The sequence below is a fragment of the Pleurodeles waltl genome, chromosome 8 (assembly GCF_031143425.1).
Source record: "Pleurodeles waltl isolate 20211129_DDA chromosome 8, aPleWal1.hap1.20221129, whole genome shotgun sequence".
NCBI lineage: Eukaryota > Metazoa > Chordata > Amphibia > Caudata > Salamandridae > Pleurodeles > Pleurodeles waltl.
Genome location: NC_090447.1, coordinates 698903942 through 698927220, shown reverse-complemented (window position 1 = coordinate 698927220; position 23279 = coordinate 698903942). Strand labels below are relative to the sequence as shown.

General features: G+C 42.9%; 1 protein-coding gene across 1 annotated transcript in view; it reads right to left on the bottom strand.

Moving 5' to 3' along the window:
* ADGRG7 (adhesion G protein-coupled receptor G7) overlaps nt 1-23279 on the bottom strand; it is a 1214738-nt gene that overhangs the window by 728084 nt on the left and 463375 nt on the right. The window contains exon 6 of the mRNA XM_069204827.1: nt 19522-19601. Coding sequence (XP_069060928.1) covers nt 19522-19601 — 80 coding nt within the window. The remainder of the gene's footprint in view (nt 1-19521; nt 19602-23279) is intronic.

The following is a 23279-nucleotide window of genomic DNA, read 5'->3' as shown; positions in this document are numbered from 1 at the left end:
TTTAGGTAAGTGCAAGACCAGAGGTAGATCGAACAAAGGTAGAGAAGAAAAATGTCCAATTTGACCTTTTGCTGGCCATACAGGATTACAAAAACCCTCTGCATAGACAACAACACTGCTAAGGAACTGTTGTTGATGGACGAGTTGGCAATTCAGCAGTGATAAAACACTTACCCAGCGTTGTACGTCTCTTGAAAGTGTAAATTAGAAAAAGGCAATAGGTTTGAGAGGAAGAATAGTAAAAGAGATAGGTTTGCCCCTAAAAAGAGGGGCATGCTTCATGTCCACAAAGGTCTTCTTGAACATATTATCCACCTGGGAACCAAATGGCCTTTGGCTGCTGCCCCAAGAAGGGTAATTCAAGTATCTTCTCCTTTTTCTATATTTTCTTCTATTCCTGCATCTGGTACTCCTCTCTTTAGTAAACATTAAAAAATAGGCTGTGAAAATCCCTATTCGAAAGGCCAGAAATCATAATTGCATAGGATTTATTCAATTCTATTGCTCTAATAGCAATCCAATTGAGAACCAGCATACAATACTACTTAACCACAACTGTGCGATTCTGTGCAAACCTCTTCAACAACACATACTTCATTTTCGTTTTTCAGTTAAAACTGGGAACAAATTAGAAATAGACACACCTGCATAGATATCAACATTACAAAATTACCTTCTTGTGTAATGAATCACGGATTGGGCTTCAGTCTCGGAAAACGTCAATGTTCTGGCAACTGCTGTGAATTAGTCAGAAGGTGATTCCAGTCTGAGGTATTCAACCAGAAGTTAGAGCATCGTGCATTGCTATGAAGAGCAACGGTGTTCCCCTGCCATATTTGTCCCCCCCCGGACTCTGCATTAAATGTAATTAAATATGTAATGATAAAGTGTTTTATTGTGGCTGCAGCAGTGAGTATTTTTGCAGCCGTGGGCCTGTCACTTTCAGTCCCTGAGTTAGGCAGTGCGTGCAGGTCTGTGGGGGTGGGGCTTAAAAATAATTGGCAGAAGCAGACACTCCTCTGTCGCGTTCATGCTCAGCAGGTTCCCCACTCTTGAAAGTGCGCATGTCTTCTTGGCCGGCAGCCTTTCTCTGGCCAGTCCGACATGCGCACTGGAAACCTCTCTCCTACCTGCACTAGTGAGCCAGGGGTAATCACTGCCACAGCCCCCGGTCCCTGAATGAGCGCTGAGCTGGCTTGCCCAAGCAAATCCAGGCACTGCTTGCATTCTGTGTTGGTAACAAAGCAAGGAAGCAGCACCTGAATTGGCTAAAGAGATGTGATTAGGCCTCTGTCGCAGTAGTCCTGCACATGACATGAGGCACAGCAGGAGTGGAGTCCTTTCCCAGTCGGATTATATACAATGAAATGAAAGGAAATCTTCAAGTCAATCCTCGAAGCCAGTGGCAGCAGGAAAGGTATGTACAGTTCATTTAGTAGACATGGCTTATTTCAGTCACTCTCTTTTCATAGTTATTGAAGCTAGTGGCTGTCTAGAAATGAGGAGAAAGTTGAAAAGTCAGAGTGTCAGTTCTGTGCTCTTCCCCCTCCACCCTTGCAAAGTAAAATGAAATGATGAACACGCTTGCTTATCAATCAGCGAGGCATGTGAAGGACATGCTATTACTGGATTGCAAATGTGCACGGCTCTGTAGCGCGAGCTGCACACAGGTGTAAATGAAGTGGCACTGATTGCATTACAAAGAGTAGTTAGTGTTGGTGCTGCAGTGTGCAAATCCGTTGGAGGTCAAGCATAGGTACCTTTCCGGCATTGTTAGTGAGTTACACAAACTCACTAATAAGTGCCAAGCCAGCTATTTATTGACGCGAGCCAACAGGGTGGCATGGAAAAATTATCTGCGTGAACCTCGAAATCGGTAGAGCTTTAGATGCATCTTTCAGAACACAAGCATTTTCTTAAAAATGCCAAGATCTCTCTTCTTATATATGAATGTTGTGTCTTTCCTTTTCATTTTCTCTCCTCGATCAGCATGGCCCTTCTTTCATCTGTGAGAGCGTGAATTTTCTAATATGTTTATTAATGGTTTTCGTATTGTTAATAAGTGATGAACTAATGAGTGAAACGAGAAAACTTTTAAAATGACTGTTTTTCTGTTCTTGGTTGAGCAAAAAATGTATTCACATGCTGTAGTTATTTTCCATGATTCAAAGCTTCTATAAGAAATGGTTTCAAGCTTGTGTAAACGTATTCACAGCTACTCCTAGTGGGTTGCGGTGTCATGTCTTACAAGGTCATGTGTTAACCAAGCATTGCATACGATTAAATGTCCTATTGTTTGAGAATGTTACTAATATCTGACCTTTCCTCGAGGATGGAAGTGAAAGTAGCGGAGAAAGTTTCTTCCTGAGAACAAGATATGCGAGAGGCGGATGTGACAATGAAGTTACAGACGAGACGGAAGGAGAGTGTATCTACCGAAAGAAAATGCTATAGTTAGCGTAGGTTTGTCAAATTTCGGTCATCAAATTAGTTGTTTGGCTGAAATGAAAACACGCCATAGACTGACTAATCAGGAATTGATTAGATTTTTGTATAATAATCTTTGTAGACTAATTAGAGTATGTGAGGAGTACGTGAGGGAGAGAGAGAGTTTTTTGTTCTTCGAGAGCAGACGAGATTAGCTGTCATTAGGCCCAAACTGTTGATGGTGTCCTCAAGTGGAAGCTGATCATTTGCTGTTACTACCTATGTGGTAATGTATGTTTTCAAATGTGAACTGTGTCTCTCTTGCTTTCCAGGTACCAACTGCAACTAATGATTATATTGCTGCACATTACTATTATTATTTTATATATATATATATATCCATATATATATATATATCAATCATAATCAAGTTAAGAGTTTTTCTAAATTGGTGTTTCTAAATTCTTTTCACATGAAGTCCGACAGGTAATGCTAATCTGTAGTTAGTGAGGGAAATAATCATCTATCGCTTATGATCTGGTTTGAAATCATTTGAAGCTGAACAAATGCATTTTGAATCATCATTACCGGTTTTCGTATTATTAATAAGTGTGATTCTTTTGGAGATAATTTGTTTACCTGTATTAATCAAATCAAGATATATATGCCATTTTAATGAGCCACTATTGATCTTATATGCTTATCATTTGTGTTTGAGAGTTTTCTTCATGGCCCTAGCTTTGTTAATACAGGGAAATAAATCTATGAATTCTTGCTACTAAATTGGTATGGTTAGTGACTGAAGCTTTATAATATTGAATGTTATTGATTTGTTATTGATCTGTTGGTCCTCACAATTTCCCATCGGTGACATCCCCTCAAACATATGTTGCTTCGATCCATCGTCCTCTAGCGCAGAATCCATTATACAGTATTGATAAAAGTTTGGATCTCATGGTGCGCTCGCAGTTTTTTGGTAGCAGATTACCCTGCAAAGTGTCAGGCGGACCTGCTAGATCTACAGATTCGGCTTGACGATGCTGAAAATCTTCACATAGATCTAATTTGACATTCAAGGGAGTCCCTGAAGGCCGTGAAAATGGCCAGACAGTCACAGATCTGGTCACTGGTTTTATTCAACGTCATGTTCTATCAGAACCAACGGACAAGCATTCGGATTTCACCATCATGCGGGCCCATGGGGTCCCCGCAGTGCAGCCTCCCAACGCTGAATACCCTCGTACTATTCTAATGAATATTGGTGATTTTCACATCAAGGAACAGATTCTTCAGCAAACAATTAAGACTAAAATCTACCAAATTCCCGGTGACTATGCGTTTAAGATTTTCTCAGATATGTCGGTGGCGTCTGCGCATCACAGGAGAGAATTGAAAGGGATGATTCTGGCATTTCAAAAAGCTGGGGCTCAGGCTGGACTTGCGCAGCAATCCAAACTTAAAGTGTTTTTTCAGGGTCATTCAAATTTTATCCATACAGTTGATGCTGCTAAAACCTTGATCTATGTAATTCAAAACTCTGAGCAGTCAGGTCGAAGAAGAGGGGCAGGGCCGGGGTAGAAAAAACTTAACAAGAGAATGGCAGGGCGAGATACATATTGCGCTAAGAGGGATGATGATGCTGCAAGAAAATGCGAGATTCTATCGATAGCGTCCACAACGCATGTCCATGTTATTTGCACTTTAGTCTCCTCCAGTGTGTGGCTTAGGGTGCTATGTCAAGGCACCAGGTTAGGGAAGGTTGGGGTCAGGGGAGGGGTGTGTGGCCTCAGGTTACCCGGACGGGAGGGCTCCAGGTTTTGGCCACCGAGGTTGAGGGTTGGGGGGTAAGGGAGAGAGTGGGTTGGGGGGGGGAGTTACGGACACCAGGATCCGTTTTTGTCACTTTAGAGCGCCGCTATGCCTATTACAGAGTATTAAACTCCATAGTGTGGGTGATATTATTCAGACCAGGTCAAGGTGTGAATCAATGACAAAGTTTTTTTTCTCCATTAAAAATACTCTCCTGGAACGGATTAAATAACCGTAGGAAAAGGTCCGTAATTGAGGAAAGGGTAACCACTTTAAATCCCTCAGTTATACTTTTACAGGAGACTCATATTCCGGTTAATAAAGTTCCGGATTTCCACATGTTTAAAAAAATTGCTGATTTTAAAGTAGTCGCTGCAGCTTCAGTGGCTCACAGAGGCGTGGCAGTCTTCCTAGCCAGAGCCCTCAGTGCACAGCCACTTGATTTTTTTTCTGACCCCGATGTGCGATGGTGTTGGGTCCAGTGTTTAATTGCCAAAGAAAGACTTGCCTTTGTTAGTTTTTATGCCCCTCTGTTAGATGACCCAGCTCCCTATGTAGGCTTGTTTCACTCCCTTTTGCAATTAACAGGCAAAATCATTATTGGAGGAGATTTTAATTTCCTTCAGGATCCAGTTTTGGATACCATGGTTAGGGGTAAGAAACAACACAAACCCAGAGTTGCAAATTTTTTTAAAGACTATGTTAAGGTCTTGATGCTCTGTGATCCCTTGAGAATGAACGCTCCTGGTGCGAGGGAATATACTTGTATTTCTACTTGGTTCAAAAGCTCCTCTTGTATCGATTTGTTTCTGATATGAACTCAGTCGGTCCAGCACTATGGCCCATAAGACCATGCCTCCCTGGTGCTGGAAGTGTCTCTCTATTCCAAACCCCCCACAATTCAGACTAGAAGGTGTTTTTTTAATCTCCAGCTTCTTTTGGATCAGGGGTGGCTACAGATCTCTCAGGCTGAAATAAGGGACTTTTTCAAACGCAATCAGGGATCCTCAACTCCAGCTGTGGTCTGGGATTCATTTAAGGCCTTTTTTAGGGGCTGGTTAATTGCCAAAGAGGCAGCTGAAAAATCGTTCCTGTGACAACAAATCACTGCACTGGAAGAGGCAGTTCCAAAGTGTTTAATTGCCTATCTACATGCTCCCTCGGAAAATAATAGGCAGTCTTTTGAAGCTGCTAAGAAGGCATTGGTTGATAACTTTTTTAAGAAGGTGGATATAGAATATCAGACTTATAAACAAAAGGTCTATGAAGAGAGTAACTTTACAGGGAAATGTTTGGCATGGCATGCTCGAGATCGTATTACTGGTAATATCATACACGATCTAAGATGTCCTGTCACCGGGGCTAGACATACTGATCCCCGAGCAGTCGATAAAATTATGCTGGAGCATTATAGACAAATTTATAGCTATGCCCCAGTCATCGATCCCAGGTCTACTAAGAAATTCCTGAGGGACCTGGATATTCCCAGTCTCACAGATGAAGACTGTGAGGTGCTTTTACAGCCATTTACGAAGCCAGAACTCCTAGACGTTGTTAAGAACCTCCCCACGGGGAAGGCCTGTGGACCGGATGGCTTCCCGGCTGAGTTTTATAAGGCTTTTATCAATGCATTTGCTGATGAATTTTTGGCCTTAATTAATGGCCTACTGATGGGTGAGCAGATTACTAAGACCTGGCATTCAGGAAACGTGGTTAGCTTTTCTGAGAAAAACAAGGAGAGGGAGGACCCCAATGCATATTGTCCAATTTCATTGTTAAACACAGATTACAAAATTATTACCAAACTTTTGGCCAATAGGCTTAATGGAGTAGTGAACAAACTGGTGCATCCCGATCAAAATGGGTTTATAGCTGGCCGGCAACTTGCTACTAATACACATTTTATGGCTGAGGCTCTTGATTATTTTGCTTCTAATAAAGTCCCTGCCATCATTCTTTTACTAGACATGGAAAAAGCATTTGACTTGGTTGTATGGGACACGCTTTTTGCAGTATTGTCCAGCTACAAGGTGCCCTCTCAGGTTACTGAACTAATTCAAAGGCTGTACTTAAACTCGGAAGCCAATATTATTATAACTCAAAGTGCGTCGGCCAACTTCAAATACAACGAGGGACTAGGCAGGGTTGCCCTTTATCCCCCATACTATTTGCTCTTTTTATTGAGCCTCTAACCATTAAAATTAGACAACATATTCAGATTCAACCTCCTTTAAAGTTAATGGGAAAGATCAAACTCTATGCGGATGACATCATCATATTTCTAGATAAAGAACGTACTTCTCAGGAAGCAGTTTTTAATGTATTTAATGAATTTGAGCAAATTGGTGGCTATAAGATCAATATGAGCAAGACCGATATTATTCTTTGCGGCACCTCTCCTATCAATCTGCTTCCTGAATTAAGATGTTGTGTGAATGCCAATCCAAAGAGATATTTAGGGATTTATTTCTCAGCCAATATAGGAGACCTGTATGATCTAAATTTTGCTCCATTACTTGAGAAAACTCAGGCTTTGCTGGCCCGCTGGGGGTCCCTTCCCCTTTCTATACTAGGTTAAATTGCGTTAATTAAAATGTCGGTCTTACCACTCTTCAATTTTTTATTTGCGGTCATTCCATGTGTTCTAACGCAAAACTTTTTCAGAAAACTTGAGTCCATATTTCACCCTTTCATTTGGCAAAACCGGAAGGCTCGAGCCACATTAAGTATACTATATGCGGATAAAGAAAAGGGGGGGTTAGCTTTGCCGAATTTTAAAGACTATTATTTTGCTTTTTTGTACATTAGTGTGCTAGCTTTCAAATGGATCATTTGGCAGGTTGTATATTCTTTAATGATTTTCAGAACCCAGCACTTTTGGCGAAATCACCTAAAAAAGTTTGCTATAAGATTTTCAAATGGTTCTTTAAGAGAAGATCAGACTTTTTCAGAAAACATTCAATCCCATTTTTACATTTTGACACTCCTCTTACACAGATCTTGGTGCACTCTGGTGCTCAACTTAATGAAGTCTTAGTAAGGAGATGGGAGCACCCTGGATTCAGTAAAAGTGGGGATTTTCGTGCCAATGACAACTGGGAAACTCCCTCAAATATTCTGTCTGCTGTCAAAAATGACTTCCTTTTGGTTGGATCCTACAATATTTTGTTACATATTTTAAGGGATTTAGATGTCAATTTTATTATTAACGCCCAGTCGTTGGTCTCAGAATTGGCGGATCCTCCTGGGATAAGGACTGCGGGGTCATGGAGAAGGCATCTGGCAGACAGGGACAAAGCAGATCTTGATCTTGGGATAAAAGCTCAAAGGAAATGGGCTCATCAGGAGGGCTTAGAGCTTTCAAGTGAATGCTGGGAGAGCATTAATTGTCTGAATTTCTCAGTTCTTAGAGAGGCAAACTGGCACCGAATTATATTTTTCAGCAAATGGTTATTGTATCGAACCCTGCAGGCCCTGTCCCACATGGGGACTGGCTATCCTGATTTGTGTTTTCGTTGTAAGGAAGTGGGGGTGGCAGGCTGGACTCATGTGATTGCAACATGGCAATCTATACAGGGATACAGAGCTGGAATTTTTAAGATGGTAACAACTATGGCGCAGGTTTCCATATCTCCCAGCATTTGGCTGATGAGCTTGGGTTATGACCCTGAGGCAAGGCTCCTTCTAGGTGGGAGAAGCTCGTATTTATCGCCACTGTGGTTGCTAGATCTCTTCTGTTACGAAATTGGCGTTCTGAGACTGTCTCCCACTAGTCAAGAATGGCGTTGTAAGATGACGCAAGTCAGGGTTCAGGAAATAAGATATGCTAGCAGAGTAGGTAGTGGTAAAAAGTTCTCCCTGATCTGGGGGCTTATTTCTTAGATAAGCCTGGCTGAATTTGTTTATTTGTTTTATGGTTTAATTTTCTACTGAATGATTATACACAACTTTTTATTTTCACTGTAAGTGACAATGTATTATTTTTGTTTCGGTGTTGCTCAATCCTGGCAATAAATAAAAAAAAAAGGGAAAAAAAGAAGCTTTATAATATTGAATGTTGTTGATTTGTTGTTGATCTGTTGGTCCTCACAATTTCCCATTGGTGACATCCCCTCAAACCTATGTCGCTTCGATACATCGTCCTCTAGCGCAGGATCCATTAGATCAGTATTGTAGAAGTTTGATAAAAGTTTGGATTTCGTGGCGCGCTCGCACCTTTTTTATACATTCTCTTTATTTATTTCCACTCCAGTCTATGTGCGTCTGAAGACAGGTTCAAACTAGCTTATTTGGCATTAAAGGAATGGCAGATAAGATGCCCGAAGAGGCAGAGTGGGCTGGTTATGTGCCTATAGTGGCAAACAGCTAATTGCTGTGTTGAATGTATACAACTGTAAGAGTTGATACAAATGAGCTAAGGTTGCACAACTAAAGGCATGTGACTCGTTCCTTGTAACATAAGCACAGATTACAGATTTGTTTGCCCCTAGGGCTTCCCCTGTGACTTGAGTAGTTCGCCCGGAGATTGAACTCTATTTGTATTGCTTTTTATTCTGTGCCTGTAGTTTTGAGTTTTCCGTTCCAGAATGCAAATCAAAAATGAAGAATAAATTACTGCTCACAAGTGTCCTACTTTAACCCGTGAGGACCACTGACAGCCTACCCTTTGCCTTTGCATACGCATTTGTAGTTCAATTGAGCCCATTAAAAGATTAGGACTACAAATCCCACAGAAAATCCTGAACTGGCCGCGCTACTCACGGATGGTCCAGCCCTGGGATACTCAAGAACTTTGGCTGGGCCCATGAGTCTTTGGGATAGATTCAGGTTTTTTGTGTTGCCTCTTTGTTTTATATCCTGGGGTGACCACCAGTCCATAATTTTCACAGACAGCCGGTAATTTCGCCCTGTCGTCCTTGTCTGATGAAAGGCTTAACAGACAGAATTTGTCCGTAAGTTTAGCCTTTCACCTATAGGACAAAATGTAATTAGGACAGATCACTTTCCCCAGCTGGATTGAAAGGCAAGGAGTCTCCTGTGCTCTGAGGGCGGGAGGGACAGACAGATAAGAAACATGTCTGCTTTTCTGGGTGTCTACTTCCCTAAAGAAAGGCAAATGTGCGCAATTGGTAAATCTGAAAATGTAAAGGGGCTTGGAAACCTGCATTGACTTTAATCCAAGGAGTCACTTGAAGCTTTCTGATGACAAATATATTTTCTTTTAGAAAGGTACTGTAAGGGTGTTCCAAGGTGAGCTGTGGAGTGTGTGTTTTTATTGGAATGTTCCAAAAAAATATTAGTACTAGATATAAACTGTACATTATTCAAATCTGTATTTTAGAAGGATTTTTTTTATTTAACTAAATGTATTGCGCATTTTGTAGCATCCTGTATTATGATGTGTGTAATGCATGTTAAAAGAAGGACTTAGACATTCATAGTTCTTTCAGAGACCCCCGAACCTCATAGTACTAACAACATTGCCATAGCCAATAGGTCTCGACTACGCAAGAGTTATTGGCTTTGCCAATGTGTTTTAGCCATGCTATACACCAGAGTAGCTGCTGTTCAGCATGGCTAAAAGTTAATGGCATAGTGGTGTAGAGTGGGCTAGAGTGGCATAGAAGCAGAGGCGTAGAGCACAGTGGAGTAGAGAGCAGTGGGGTACAGTGCAGTTGTTTAGAGTGCATTGGTATGGAGTGGCGTGGGGCAGAGTAGAGTGGCATATAGGGCAGTGGAGTAGAGTGGCATACACTAGAGAGGCAGAGAGTGCAGTAGTGTAGAGTGGTGCAGTAGCAGAGAATGCAGAGCAGACTCGCATGGCATAGATTGCAGTGGCAGGATGTAGTGCAGAATGGAGTGGTATAGAGTGGTGGAGATTAAAGTATAGTCATGTAGATTGCAGTGGCGTTGAGTGGAGTGATGCAGAGTAGTTTGGCATAGAGTGCAGTGGTGTAGAATGCAGTAGTACGGAGTAAAGTAGTGTAGAGTACAGTGGTGGAGAGTGAAATGTTGCAGAGTATAGTGTCAGTGCAGCGGTGCAGAGTGGCACACAGCAGTGGTGTGGAGTACAGTGGTGCAGAGTAGAGGACAGTGCGTACTGTACAGTTTAGAGTGCATTGGCTTAGAGTGTAGTGGCCCAGAGTGGCATGGGGCAGAGTAGAGAGGCATAGAGTGCAGTGGAGTAGAGTGGCATGCAATAGAGTGGCAGAGAGTGCAGTAGTGCAGAGTGGTACAGTGGCATAGAGTGCAGAGTAGACTCGCGTGGCATAGAATGCAGTGGCGTAGAGTGGTGCAGAGTGGAGTACTGTAGAGTGGTGCAGTACAGAGTAGAGTATAGTGCTGTAGAGTGCAGTAGCATAGAGTGCAGTGGCGTAGAATGAAGTAGTACAGAGTAGAGTGATGTAGAGTACAGTGGTGGAGAGTGAAATGTTTCAGAGTAGAGTGTCAGTGCAGTGGTGTAGAGTGGTGTGTAGTGGTACAGAGAGCAGTAGTGTAGAGTACAGTGGTGCAGAGTAAAGGGCAGTGGCGTTCAGTGCAGTTGTTTAGAATGCAGTGGCATAGAGTGGCATGGGGCAGCGTAGAGTGGCATACAGTGCAGTGGAGTAGAATGGCATACATTACAGTGGCAGGGGGTGCCAGTGTAGAGTGGTGCAGTGGTATAGAGTAGAGGTTAGGCTTGAGTGGCATACAGTGCAGGCACGTAGAGTGATCTAGAGTGGAATAGTGTAGCAGAGCAGAATATAGTGCTGTAAAGTGCAGTGACGTAGAGTGGAGTTATGCAGAATAGAGTGGTATAGAGTGCAGTGGAATAGCGTGTATTGGTGCAGAATGCAGTAGTACAGAGTAGAGTGGTGTAGAGTATAGTGGCAGCCAGTGCAGTGTTGTAGAGTGTCAGAGTGCATTGGCGTAGAGTGCGTTGAAGTACAGTGCAGTGGTTCAGAATGCAGTGGGGCAGAGTGGCATAGAGTGCTGTGGCGTAGAATAGAATGTTTCAGAGTAGAGTGCAGTGGCATAGAGTGGAGAGGTGTAGGGTAGAGTGCAGTGGCATAGAATGCAGTGGTGCAGAGTGCAGTGGCATTAAGTAGATTGTTTCACAGTAGAGTGTAGCAGCATAGAGTGGAGAGTTGCAGGATAGAGTGGAGTTGCATAGAGTGGCATAAAGTGTAATGGCATAGAGTAAAGTGGTGTAGAGTGCCGTGGCATAGAGTAGATTAGTGTGACGTACAGTGTATTGATGTAAAGTGCAGGGGCACAGAGTTGAGTGTTACAGGGTAAAGTGCACTAGCTTAGAGTGTATTAACATAGAGTGCAGTGGCATACAGTGGAGTGTTGCAGAGTAGCATAGAGTGGAGTTGTGCGGACCAGATTGGCGTTGCCTAGACTGGAATGGTGTAGCATGCAGAGGCACAGAGTGCAGTGGTGTAGAGAAGCGTTAAGTGCATTGGCATAGACTAAAGTGGTAAAGAGTAGAGAGGCGTAGTGTGAAGTAGCATAGAGTGCAGTGGCATAGAGTGGAGAAGAGTACAGTGTCCCACATTGCAGTGGCATAGAGTGGTGTAAAGTGGAGTGATGCAAAGTAGGGTGCAGTGGTGTGGAGTGGTGCAGAGCATAGTGGAATGGAGTATGCATGGTGTGGTAACACGTTTTTGTTTGAAATGACCATTACATTCACAGACATACAGTTTTTCAAATAAACCTATACAGTGGATAGACGATGAAGTGTGGAAATTACCCCACCTAATGCAATGATTTGTTTTTCCATCATATAAGGGTATTTGTTTCCAGAACAGTTCAGAATTAATGAAAATGTGCTACATTTGTACTCCTAATACTGATATATTCTGAAGTTTATCTAAATGTTGGCATGTGATAGAAAACTCTCTCCTAACCCCAGTATCCAGCAAGATTGTTGCACAAATCCTCTCATTTTGAAGTCAGAGAAAGAAAAGTAAACACTAAGGGCGTCATTATGACCCTGGTGGTCGGCGGTAATATGGAGGAAAGTACTGCCAACAGGCCACATTATGACATTGGCGGTTTGGCTGAAGTCAAACCACCAATGTATCACACCTACTGCCACGGCGGTAACGGCCACCGGGCTGGAGACATCAGTCTCCAGCCCAGCGGTGGTCACTTGCCCACCTGCGGGATTATGACCCCACCTACCGCCAGGGTTTTTGTGGCTTCTTTACTGCCACGAAAACCATGGCAGTAGGCACTATCAGTGACAGGGAATCCCTTTCCTGTCACTTAAAGGGGTCTTCCCCACCCCTTCCTACTCCACAGGTCCCCCCACCCCCTTCCTCTCCAAACCCCCCTTCATATACGCCCCTTCCGTCACACACGCACATACACATACACACACCCATTCCCACATTCATCCACGCATGCATACCTCCATTCACACACACATCCACACACACACTTACATACATACACACAGGCATGCATTTACACAACTCAAAATACACGCACTCACACCCTCAAACATGCACACACAAACAACACGCAACACACACCCGCATACACGCACGTACAGACATACACACCCCCCCACACACACACAACATCCCCCTTCCCTGTCGGAGCACCCACTTACCTGTGTCCAGGGGGTCCTCCGGCAGGAGACAGGACAGGGCTCTGTTGCCAGCAGCGGCGTCCGCCAGCAGAACACCGCCAGGCCGTATTAATTCTCATAATACGGCCGGTGGCGGTCTACTGGCATGGCGCTGCTGCTGGCAGCAGCGCTACCTTACCACCATCTGCCGCCATGGCCACATCCGGATTTCGGCCATCCTTCTGGCGGACATCCAGCTGTGGTCATAATACGGCGGACGGCTGGTAGCCGCAGCGACGGTCTTTTGGTGGCCGTCGCCGTGGTGGTAGGCGGTATATACCGCCAAGGTCCAAATGAGGGCCTAAGTTCCCACGGAAGACAGAGCCTGACATTTGACCTTGTTCTTTGAATGCACAGCAAATTTGAAGAGATAAGAACAAGATTTACAGGCCTGCTTACAGAAAGAGAGCACTTGGAAGGATACTGTAAATAAGGTTCGGGCAAGGGAAGGGACGAACTCAAGCTACATAGCCTAAAATAAACAAAGCCAGCAAATTGAAAGCAACAAAATGTGAATTACAAACCACAAAGCCAGTAGCAAGCAAAGGGTGGAATGCATTCCCAAGGAAGCCCTATGAATGTACTTAAAGTGACAGCTATGGGATACTTAATGGGGAAAGTCCAGTATTTTAGTCCAGTCTGTATCTTGCATAGGTTTGGCCACATCAATCACCCGGGTAGCATGACAAGAAGACCAGGAGTGGTCTCAATGTTGCAGGAAAGGTCTGTACACCCATTGGTCAATTTGTCACCAGTCCCTATGTCACACCTCATGTAGTGTTAGTGCTAGGTGGCAGACATGAAATAGAGCACTTAATGATTGTTTAAGGTACTTGTAAGTAAGGAGTTGACCGAGGTGAAGAAAGTATTGTGCAACAAGAGTCTGGAAATTTAGTGGCTCACCGTCCAGAAACAAATCCCCCAATTTTAAGATACCTGCAGCATGCCACTCATGGAGTTGTTGGAGCATAGCCATCCTGTGCGAGTGGGAAAGCTTAGCAAAGGTAGTGCTGGAGCACAGGGTTTCTTCGTGTCAGTGTGCTTACAGGTTCTAGCAAGGCAAGAGAAAGCTGTGCATGATAACTCTAGATGGTGATCCATAGAATGGCCAGTAGGGGACAATGAGCAGTGCAGTAAGGCCTCCTTAAAAGTCTTTCCTCATAAACCCCATCTCATGCAGGGGGCGGCCAGAAAGGCAGCAATCCACCTATTGGACCTGTGCAGCTGAACAATAGCGTTCTAAGTCCAGAAGGCCTAATCCACCCTCAGACATGGGTAGCTTTAGAGTGGAAAGAGCTACCCGATGGCTCCCCAGCGACCAAATCAGACGTGTGGCATGTCTGAAGAAGGAAAGAAGGACGGGCAGGGGAAGGTTTGCAAAATAATACTATCATCGGGGTACCACACCATCTTCACTAGTGCCATGTGGCCCACTACAGAAAGCAAAAGAGAAGACCAAAAAGAAAACTGGGCTCGGAGGGACCATGACGCTTTGCAGAGATTTCCATCCTGCAAATCAGTGGGAGAATGGTAGATTTTAATCACTAGGTATCGAAAGGTAACTGCCTCCTAGTTCAATCTGGGGTCTAATTGTAGATAAAGAGGAAAACAGTGCCATATGTTAAAGAAACACTAATTGTATTTTAACATTTTTACATTTTGTTTGTGCAATTTACATCCCAAATATTTTGAAGATTCTATGTGTACTTGAAACTTAGGGATAACCCAGATCACTAGTTTGGCTTTTGCTCAATTTCAAAACCATTTTAAGACATGGACAAAGCAGGCAATAGCCTTACACAACCTTGCAAGGGGTCTGGCCTTGCTCACCCTTCACAAGCAAGAACAGTGGACCATTGCACCTGAAGAGTTTGCCAAGATGGGTGGATGCTGCTTGTTCAGCCACTTGACAGTGCCTCTTCCTTGTCCCTCCTGTCTTCAGAGATAACTCCCCAGGTACCCAATACCTTTCGATAGTATTAGTGGACCAATCTTGTCTGATTTTAGGAATTGTCCCACCTTGTTCTTCTCTTCTTTATTTATCCGGTTCTTAGCAACAACATCCCATTTGATGTCAATTTCATCCTCCTCTTTTATTATCTTTGATTGGTAGCCCGGGCTCCCAGTTCTGAGATAAATGTAGAGCCCCAGGCATACACTCTAGTGCTGTGAGACTACAGGCAAGTTGTGGGTACCTCCCATCCTGACATTAGTTGTGAGACTGTCGCCCACACCATATGCCCTGCCTCATTAAAAAAAAAAATTCGGTTGAAAGTTTATGGGTGGTTGGGGTGAGCCAGATGTTTTTCTTCAATTTGTTTAAACTAGCATAAGGTTAATTACCTTAATGTTTCTCAATCTGTTTCCCAGAGGTTTTAAAATGTTCAGAAATATAATCAAAATGCTGTTGTTACTTTCTCTTTAAGGAAAATTGGATAGATTTGGGTAGGGGTGATGGCCTTGACACAGTGCTGTAGGGAATTAATTTACTACTGAACAAGGACGTAATGTGCCACCTGAATGTAGCGTACCAGGAGGCAATCACAAAAAGTCCACAATGAATAAATAGTGCTATGTTTAAAAAGAGTAAATAAATGCACTGATAACATAATGGGGGAAGGTCTCTCTTGGGTGTGTCTATAAAACTGATGTTTCCTCTTGAATTGTTGTCCTGAATTTTGACCCTTCATTCTGAAATTTTGTCCTGAATTTTGACCCTTTGTCCTGAATTTTTTACAGTCCTGTCCAGAATTTTCCTCAATGCCAGGAATTTACCCTATTATATTCCCTCACGTTATTACCCATCTCATATCCAGCTACTGTCTTTCCCATGTGTGTTGCTTTAGCAACGTGTTTTCATTTACTCTAAAAGCACCCATATATCACAGCCTGTCTTCTACATGCTACAGGACACCTGGATGCTCTGAGGATGCAGCAGTCAGTGTGTTTTACATTTAATCTACAAAGGCACATGGAGTCTCCATTAGTATATGGAGTAACTATTTCCAATATCCGTCTACGCGCTTTGAAGGCCACAGTAGAGCATGAATATCAAGGCTCTGTGAGTTACACTGGCAAGAACCACGTAAATGTAGAAAGATTGTAGCATCATGGAAATGCTAGTTAATTATGATAGATATATTGTCTAGAAATGTGCTGAACTGTGCATTGATTCACTGTGTGGAAAAAGGAAAGATCTGCACGGTTTTGACACACTGCTGTTGCAGAGCAGCTACATCATTTTATTACGTTTTTACTGGTACCATAACTGAGATTTTCTTCATACACTTTAGACAGGTTCTTATAAAGACCATGTGATATATATGTACTAGTGGCATAGTTAAGTGCAGCATGTTTAAATATTTGAAGTCCATGCTTTCACAATGTCTTATAAACCTTCCTGCTTTTTCAAATTTGCCTTAAAATGCACCATTTGCTCACTCTTTTTGCAACATTTTCCCGGGGAGAACGCCCCTCGAACCCTCTTAATGATGGTCAGGCTCGTGTGCTTTGCGTGCTCCCTGCACAACATTCACCCACAACTTTTACACCCCTCCACTTTCAAATGTCACCAGCCATCACTGGTGTACGGTACACTTAGGATTAAACTGGGACCTCAAAGAAAAAATAAATAAATCACATTTATGCCTCCCTGATGGATCAGAAGCTTCTTTGACTCTGTCTGCATCCATTTCTTTATTTCCTGGTACAGTCATCTTCATAATTCTTCAGTTACATTAGTAGGCATGATAGCCATCTTTTAATGCTTCTTCCATGCTGTTTCTGGAGGAAGTTCAATGTCACCGCAGATTTTTCACCATTAAAGTATCCCCAGGTGCCAGACTGGATCCAGAGGATTTCTTAGCAGTGCTCCCATTTCACATACCTCTGGGTAGTGCTGTGCAGCTGTGGGTTGGCTTTGTTCCACCCTGGGAGTGACAGAGCTGCATACAAGCATCACCTCAATGCGCCAACATCAGTTTCTTGCTTCACTCTTCTCACCCCTCAGGTGTGGAGCTTTCTTGATGGTTGTGAAAAGATCCAGCCACAGTTCTCACCACTGCTTAAAAATTCCCTGTTCCACCTCAGGGTGAAACCGTGAAACCGTCATTCATGATTCGCCAGGTGCCACCAGCTGACCTTGTTCACGCTGGTGTTTAAAGATACCACCAGGTAGTTCACAATCACAGAGATGCCCTGACATCCCAAACAACTTCAGGTCCCTACTCCATTCTGCGTGTTGCAGTACCACATGGCGGTGTGCTGTCCTCAAGAACCAGCACTAGATTCCCTTTTATGGATGGCAGGAAGGCCTGCTGTGCCAAGCTAATGGCCTGCAACTCCAATAGACTGATATGGAGCCAGGTTTCCACCGGAGACCAAATTCCACTGATCCCCCCCTCACTCCGGATGATCTCTCCAACCCAGCAGTGACACATCCATCATCACCACCAGCTCTAGGTGAGGCAGGGAAGGGAGTCTGCTGCTGGTCCAACTGCATTTGAGCAGCCACCACTGCAGATCTCTTGCAGTCTCATCTGAAACCTTGATGGAATCCAGCAATTTTTCTTGGTGCTGGGCCAAATGAGACTTCAAATTCCATTGCAGAACCCACATATGCCACCTGACATAGTCGATATACAGAATGCAGGAGGCCAACAGCCTAGAAAGCCTCATTACTTCTCTGAGGCTGAAACTTCTGGATCACTACCTAAATGTCCTGGCATGGTTGTGATGGAAGGGAAGGACCTGAATGGCACCATACCCAGCTCCTATGAATGTATTCTGCTGGGACGGAGTCAGGGGAGACTTTGGCATGTTAATCAAAAAACGCAATGGCAGTGAAGCAACGCACTGTGTCAGCTGCTCGACCCCAGAAATCAGGCATGACTGGACCAACACGAACAATGTTTTTGGTAGCATCCTGACTATCCTGAAGAGGCTGAGCCAGGGAGGCCCTAAATTCTTCTGGAACCCCCAGCAAGATCTTGCAGATCATGTCCATGAGGGAGTCCTGTATAGCCATTTTAGTAATATCTCTAGGCACATTATTTTAGCAAGTAGGTCTGCAGTTTGTGCCCTTTATCCCCGTTACATTTTATCCCACTTTATTTGTATTATTTCTGAATTAGTTACGTTTGTGGTGCGGTTTTATTTTTCTTACCTAGTTGTTCTTTGGCCTAGGAAAGCATTGTGTTTCTTAGCAAGACATTCTTTTCACTTTGTGCTTTCCTCAAAGCTGCAAAGAGATAGGGGTACCAGCAAAGTGGTACACTGCATCCCCAAAATTCATAACAACATACACATCCTTACATGGGGACATTTTCTCAGAACATCAGCTGTTTTATTATAAAAACGAGCTTTGTTGAATAGGAGTACGAGCTCAGAGGAAGTCAGCTCAGGCCATAGGACTCTCATAAGAAAATTCTCTTTATTCACAACAGAAGGCAGCTGTAGGACCAGGACTTCAGCAGCAGTCAAATTACTACAGCAAAGAAAACTGTCTATTCAATTGGGGGCCCAATGGGGGACTACCCCCACTAGTTAGGAGAAGTATAAACCCCACTGCCCTCTTGGAGGGCCATATATAAACTGTCATCATCAAAATGCTGGGGTAAATCATCCCCTACATCACGACTATCATCTCTAGGAGATAAACGTTGATCAGAATCAGAACCAAACAGATGAGCCTCTGAGGATAGCACTGCGGTAGTGCTGTCTGTTGTCCAAATCAGGGAGTACAGAGACCAGGTGTCCTTGAACGGACTTGGAGTGCAAGCTCGATCAAGGTCAAGACGAATTTGGTTAGAGGTCAGATATCAGCGTTGGTGCAGTATCACCCTGCCCCCACGACATCAGTATTGATGTTGATGAAAGAAGGACCAGTGCAGGTCTTGGAGCGAGAATGTAAGTCGACCCCAAAGACGATGTGGAACCCGAGGTGTGTCCTAGGGGCTCAGATGGCACTGAACCAGTAACTCAACTGGAGGCCCCTGCATTTCCGTGTGTCCTGAAGGCGTGCCAGAAGGAGCCAGAAGAGCAGAAAAAAGGTGCAGCACAGCCGCCTTAAAAACCTCGACTTGCTGAAATTTCAACAAAGGACCTTGAAACTCGCAGAACATTGGGATCAATTTCAGATTCAGCTCCTCAAACAGAGATAAGAAGCAAAGCAAAGTGGCACCTTGACACCCTTGCATCTTCTCTTTCATTAGAGAGTGGTGGGATGGGATCAAGTCTGCTTCACCTCCTTGTATTTCCTCTATGACTAACACCTTGACTTCTCTAACAATTGTAACTGCAAAGAGGCTCTATCTTGAGACTGGCCACAAAAGTGAGAGCCAGGCTTTGCCCTCGACTTGGAGCTGGACTTCCTCAAGGTACATGACTTCTTCTGATGTTCAGCAATGTAAAACTTCACTTGACTGTCCCAAGTTGATTTTAGGTGTATGTTGACACACCCTTCTCATGACTTGGATTTGTACTTTGAGCCCAGGCACTATGGAGACAATTTCCAGATCAAGTCTGACACCTGGTGATATTCTAAATTTGAGGAATCTGCAGCTAGACATACAATCATTTGATATTTGTATCCATACATAAAGTCCGCTCTTACTGGATATTCCAAGTAGAAATGTTCATCCAAGTGATTAAAATATTTATATTACCTTTCTGTCAAACGTCTCTCAAATTGGTTTGCTGGTGCTTCCAAAAGTTGACTTACAGTAGTGATGGCAGCACTGGTAACCTAGAAAGTTCACAAAGGAAAATATGTTTATAAGCTCCTCTACAATACTAGAAACTCTACTGGGCACAGTTGCACAATTATACAGCTCTCATGTGATTGTTTCTTTGACGGAAGAATTACTGATTTTTTAAAAACACATCAAAAAGTGGTGCCAAACTGTTGAACCATACCTTAGCAATCCATCTTGTGACATAACAGAAGTGACGACACATGCACAATATGCATCCCTGCACCCTAAAGCCAAGATCTTTGCCTGTGGAGGGGCCACCCACATTCACCTTGAAGGAATGATCAGATGCACTATCTCCCACACCAAATTCTCCAGTGTAACCAAGTTCTTTGTCACCTTGACGGGAACTGAGGGTCTACTTAGCTGGTAAACCTGGCACGTGGCAGGGCTGCCCGCTCTTCCTCCTACAATGCACCATGCAACATAACCTTTGGCAAAGGTGGCTAGAGCTGAGCGTAGGGACAGAGGTATACCTCTGTAGGACAATATGCGTGTAATGTCCTTATACACTTACAACATCCTATTTTACACTAAGAAAGGAGAACCTGACACTAACTCAACTGCTACTTAGACATTTTGAAGGCATCTCCGGCCTGAAAGCAAATTAATCCAAAACACAACTCTTCCCATAACACCGGGGGTTGGTGGAAGGGGGTGGTCAGGCACACAATATGGCTATTTTGGGAATGAAGTAGTCCCCTCATATCTTTAAGTACTTAGGGGTGAACATATACCACTCCCCAGCTGACTTGAGGGACTGAAATTTAGTGGCTGCTGTTTGAGCTCTCAAAGGCTTGTGACATTCTGGAGATAATTACAGCTCCCAATTGTGGCGCGAGTATCCCTCATGAAAATAATGCTGTTGCCCAGGCTGCTCTATTTATTTGTCAACCTACTGGTATGGCTACCAAGGGAATGGTTTCAGCATTTTGACTCCATGGTGCGAGAACTGATGTGGCACAGTGAAAGAAAGAGGGCTGCCCTAGACATGCCTAAGTACCCGATTACCTTGGGGGGCCTCGGGGTTCCTGATTTAGAGCTATATTACATAGTGTCATGCGTTGCAGTGGATTGGGCACTGGTGGAACATCAGAAATGGGGCATATTGGAAGGGACTATCTCATGTTATCAGGAAGCCCTGATAGCCCTCATGCTGAAGGGGGCAACACCACTGTAGAAAAAGCCAATTTTAATCACCCTAGCCTGGAAATGCTGGGGGAGGTTTACCAAACAGAAAGAGCAGTGATGCAGATACGCTTCTGCTATACCTCATGTGGGTTTGTGGGAGTGAGGTATAATCCCTCAATTTTTAAAACCCGCCATCTGGCGAAATGGACAGGGCTTGTTCTCCTTACGGTGGGGGACATATATCTGAATGGGGTAGTCATGACCCTGCAGCAGCTGTTACAGGACTCTGGCCTGGTCCTAGTCAGTTCTTGACAAATGGGGCACTCATACACCCATTCACACAATTATGGGATCTGAAAGTGGGAGAGCCCCCACAAGATGCAGTCCTACACCTGCTTTTGGCCATGAAAAATGGGGGACAGATGACTGCATGTCTGTATAGAGCATTCGCACAAATGGTGAGGGTAGGTCCACTGAAGAAGAGAAATAGATGGAAAGAAGACCTTGATCACACTTCAGAAGGCAGGGAATAAGAGGAAAGGGTATTAAAGTATATACAAAAGGTATCCCTCAACACTATGTTTAAGAAATACCCAGTTTAATTTCCTGTATCAAGCATATCTCATCCCCAAGAAAATAGGCGGCATATACGGGGACGACCGAAGACTTTGTCCCAGATGCTCTGCTCAATCTGCTTTTTCAGCATAAACAAAGGGGGTCTACCCAAATAACCCTACTATACCTGGGTATAATACAGAATTGCATATATGCTCGTGGTCAAATAGTAGGAAAAAATCATACAACACATTTCAAACAATGAAACCATAAATCAATCATTGGTATCATATTTAATTTCTCAAATTCATTATATTGATTTATTCGTCAACAAAAAGGTCTGGCCAAACATTTCACAAATCTATGAACATACACATACTTCAATCAATATATATCAATACCCTAATCAACATATAAAAACATAAATCAACGTATATAAAGTGCTTCACAACTCTCCCTTATTCAAAATAATGTGGTTCTGTACTGATTGTCACATTAATCCACATTCCAGGGATGGTTGCCTAATTTATCACATCTCTGATATTTTTATTTACACAAATTCCTTTAACAGAGATGTTGTCCAAACTCCTCAAAGGTTTAGTCAATTTTATTGGCAACCTCTCAAAAAGACAAGTCAATGCGTTTCGGCCCTTTCTCTTATAGGCCTCCACAGGACTACTGGAGGGGTAAGTACCTTATCCAGAATACTTATAAAAATCTTCTTTTAAGTATGGATAAGTGCTTGTTGTATTGCAATTTCTAATATCTTTTGCCACTTTAGTGATTTTTTGATTCACTGTGTGGTTTTTAAATTCAGTAATAGTTTTGTTCACACTTTCTAAAAGTTGTTTTGCATCCTGTATCGTCTTATCATTAGCGATTTCATGTTCCAATTCTTCAATTTCTGTCAATTCACCTTCACTGATTCTAAGTGCTGTTTCTATTGAAAGTGCTAACCAATCCTTAGAGCACTTAGTCCCTACTCCACTAAATTGGGACAAATATGTTTTATCAAAAATAAAAAATCACCAGTTCTTCCAATTCTTTACTTGCAATCCAACTGGTATTGTATTATTCTTTAAGTGTTCTAATAATACCTGTGCATGTAATTGGGTTCGAACATTCTTCTTTTTCAATTGTTTAAGCTTTTCAATTTTATCAATTGTAGATCAGTGAAGCTGAATTGAAAGAAATTGAAGAATTGGAACAGGAAATCGCTAATGATAAGACGATACAGGATGCAAAACAACTTTTAGAAAGCGTGAACAAACTATTACAGAATTTAAAAACCACACAGTGAATCAAAAAATCACTAAAGTGGCGAAAGATATGAGAATTTTCAATACAACAAGCACTTATCCATACTTAAAAGAAGATTTTTATAAGTATTCTGGATAAGGTACTTACCTCTCCAGTAGTCCTGAGGAGGCCTAAAAGAGAAAGGGCCGAAACGCGTCGACTTGTCTTATTGAAAGGTTGCCAATAAAATTGGCTAAACCTTTGAGGAGTTTGGACAACATCTCTGTTAAAGGAATGTTTGTAAATAAAAATATCAGAGATGTGATAAATTAGGCAACCATCTCTGGAATGTGGATTAATTTGACAATCAGTACAGAACCACATTATTTTGAATAAGGGAGAGTTGTGAAGCACCTTATATACGTTGATTTATGTTTTTATATGTTGATTAGGGTATTGATATATGTTTATTGAAGTGTGTGTATGTTCATAAATTTGTGAAAGTTTTGGTCAGAGCTTTTTGTTGACGAATAAATCAATAATATTAGTTTGAGAAATTAAATATGATACCAATGATTGATTTATGGTTTCATTGTTTGAACTGTTGTATGATTTTGTCCTACTATTCAACCACGAGCATATATACAATCTGCTGTTTTATGCATATGCTTGGAGCTGCCCTGGCCCACAGGCCTACTGGCAGAATATCTTCACAAACCTAGGAAAGAGCTTGGATATGGAACTTG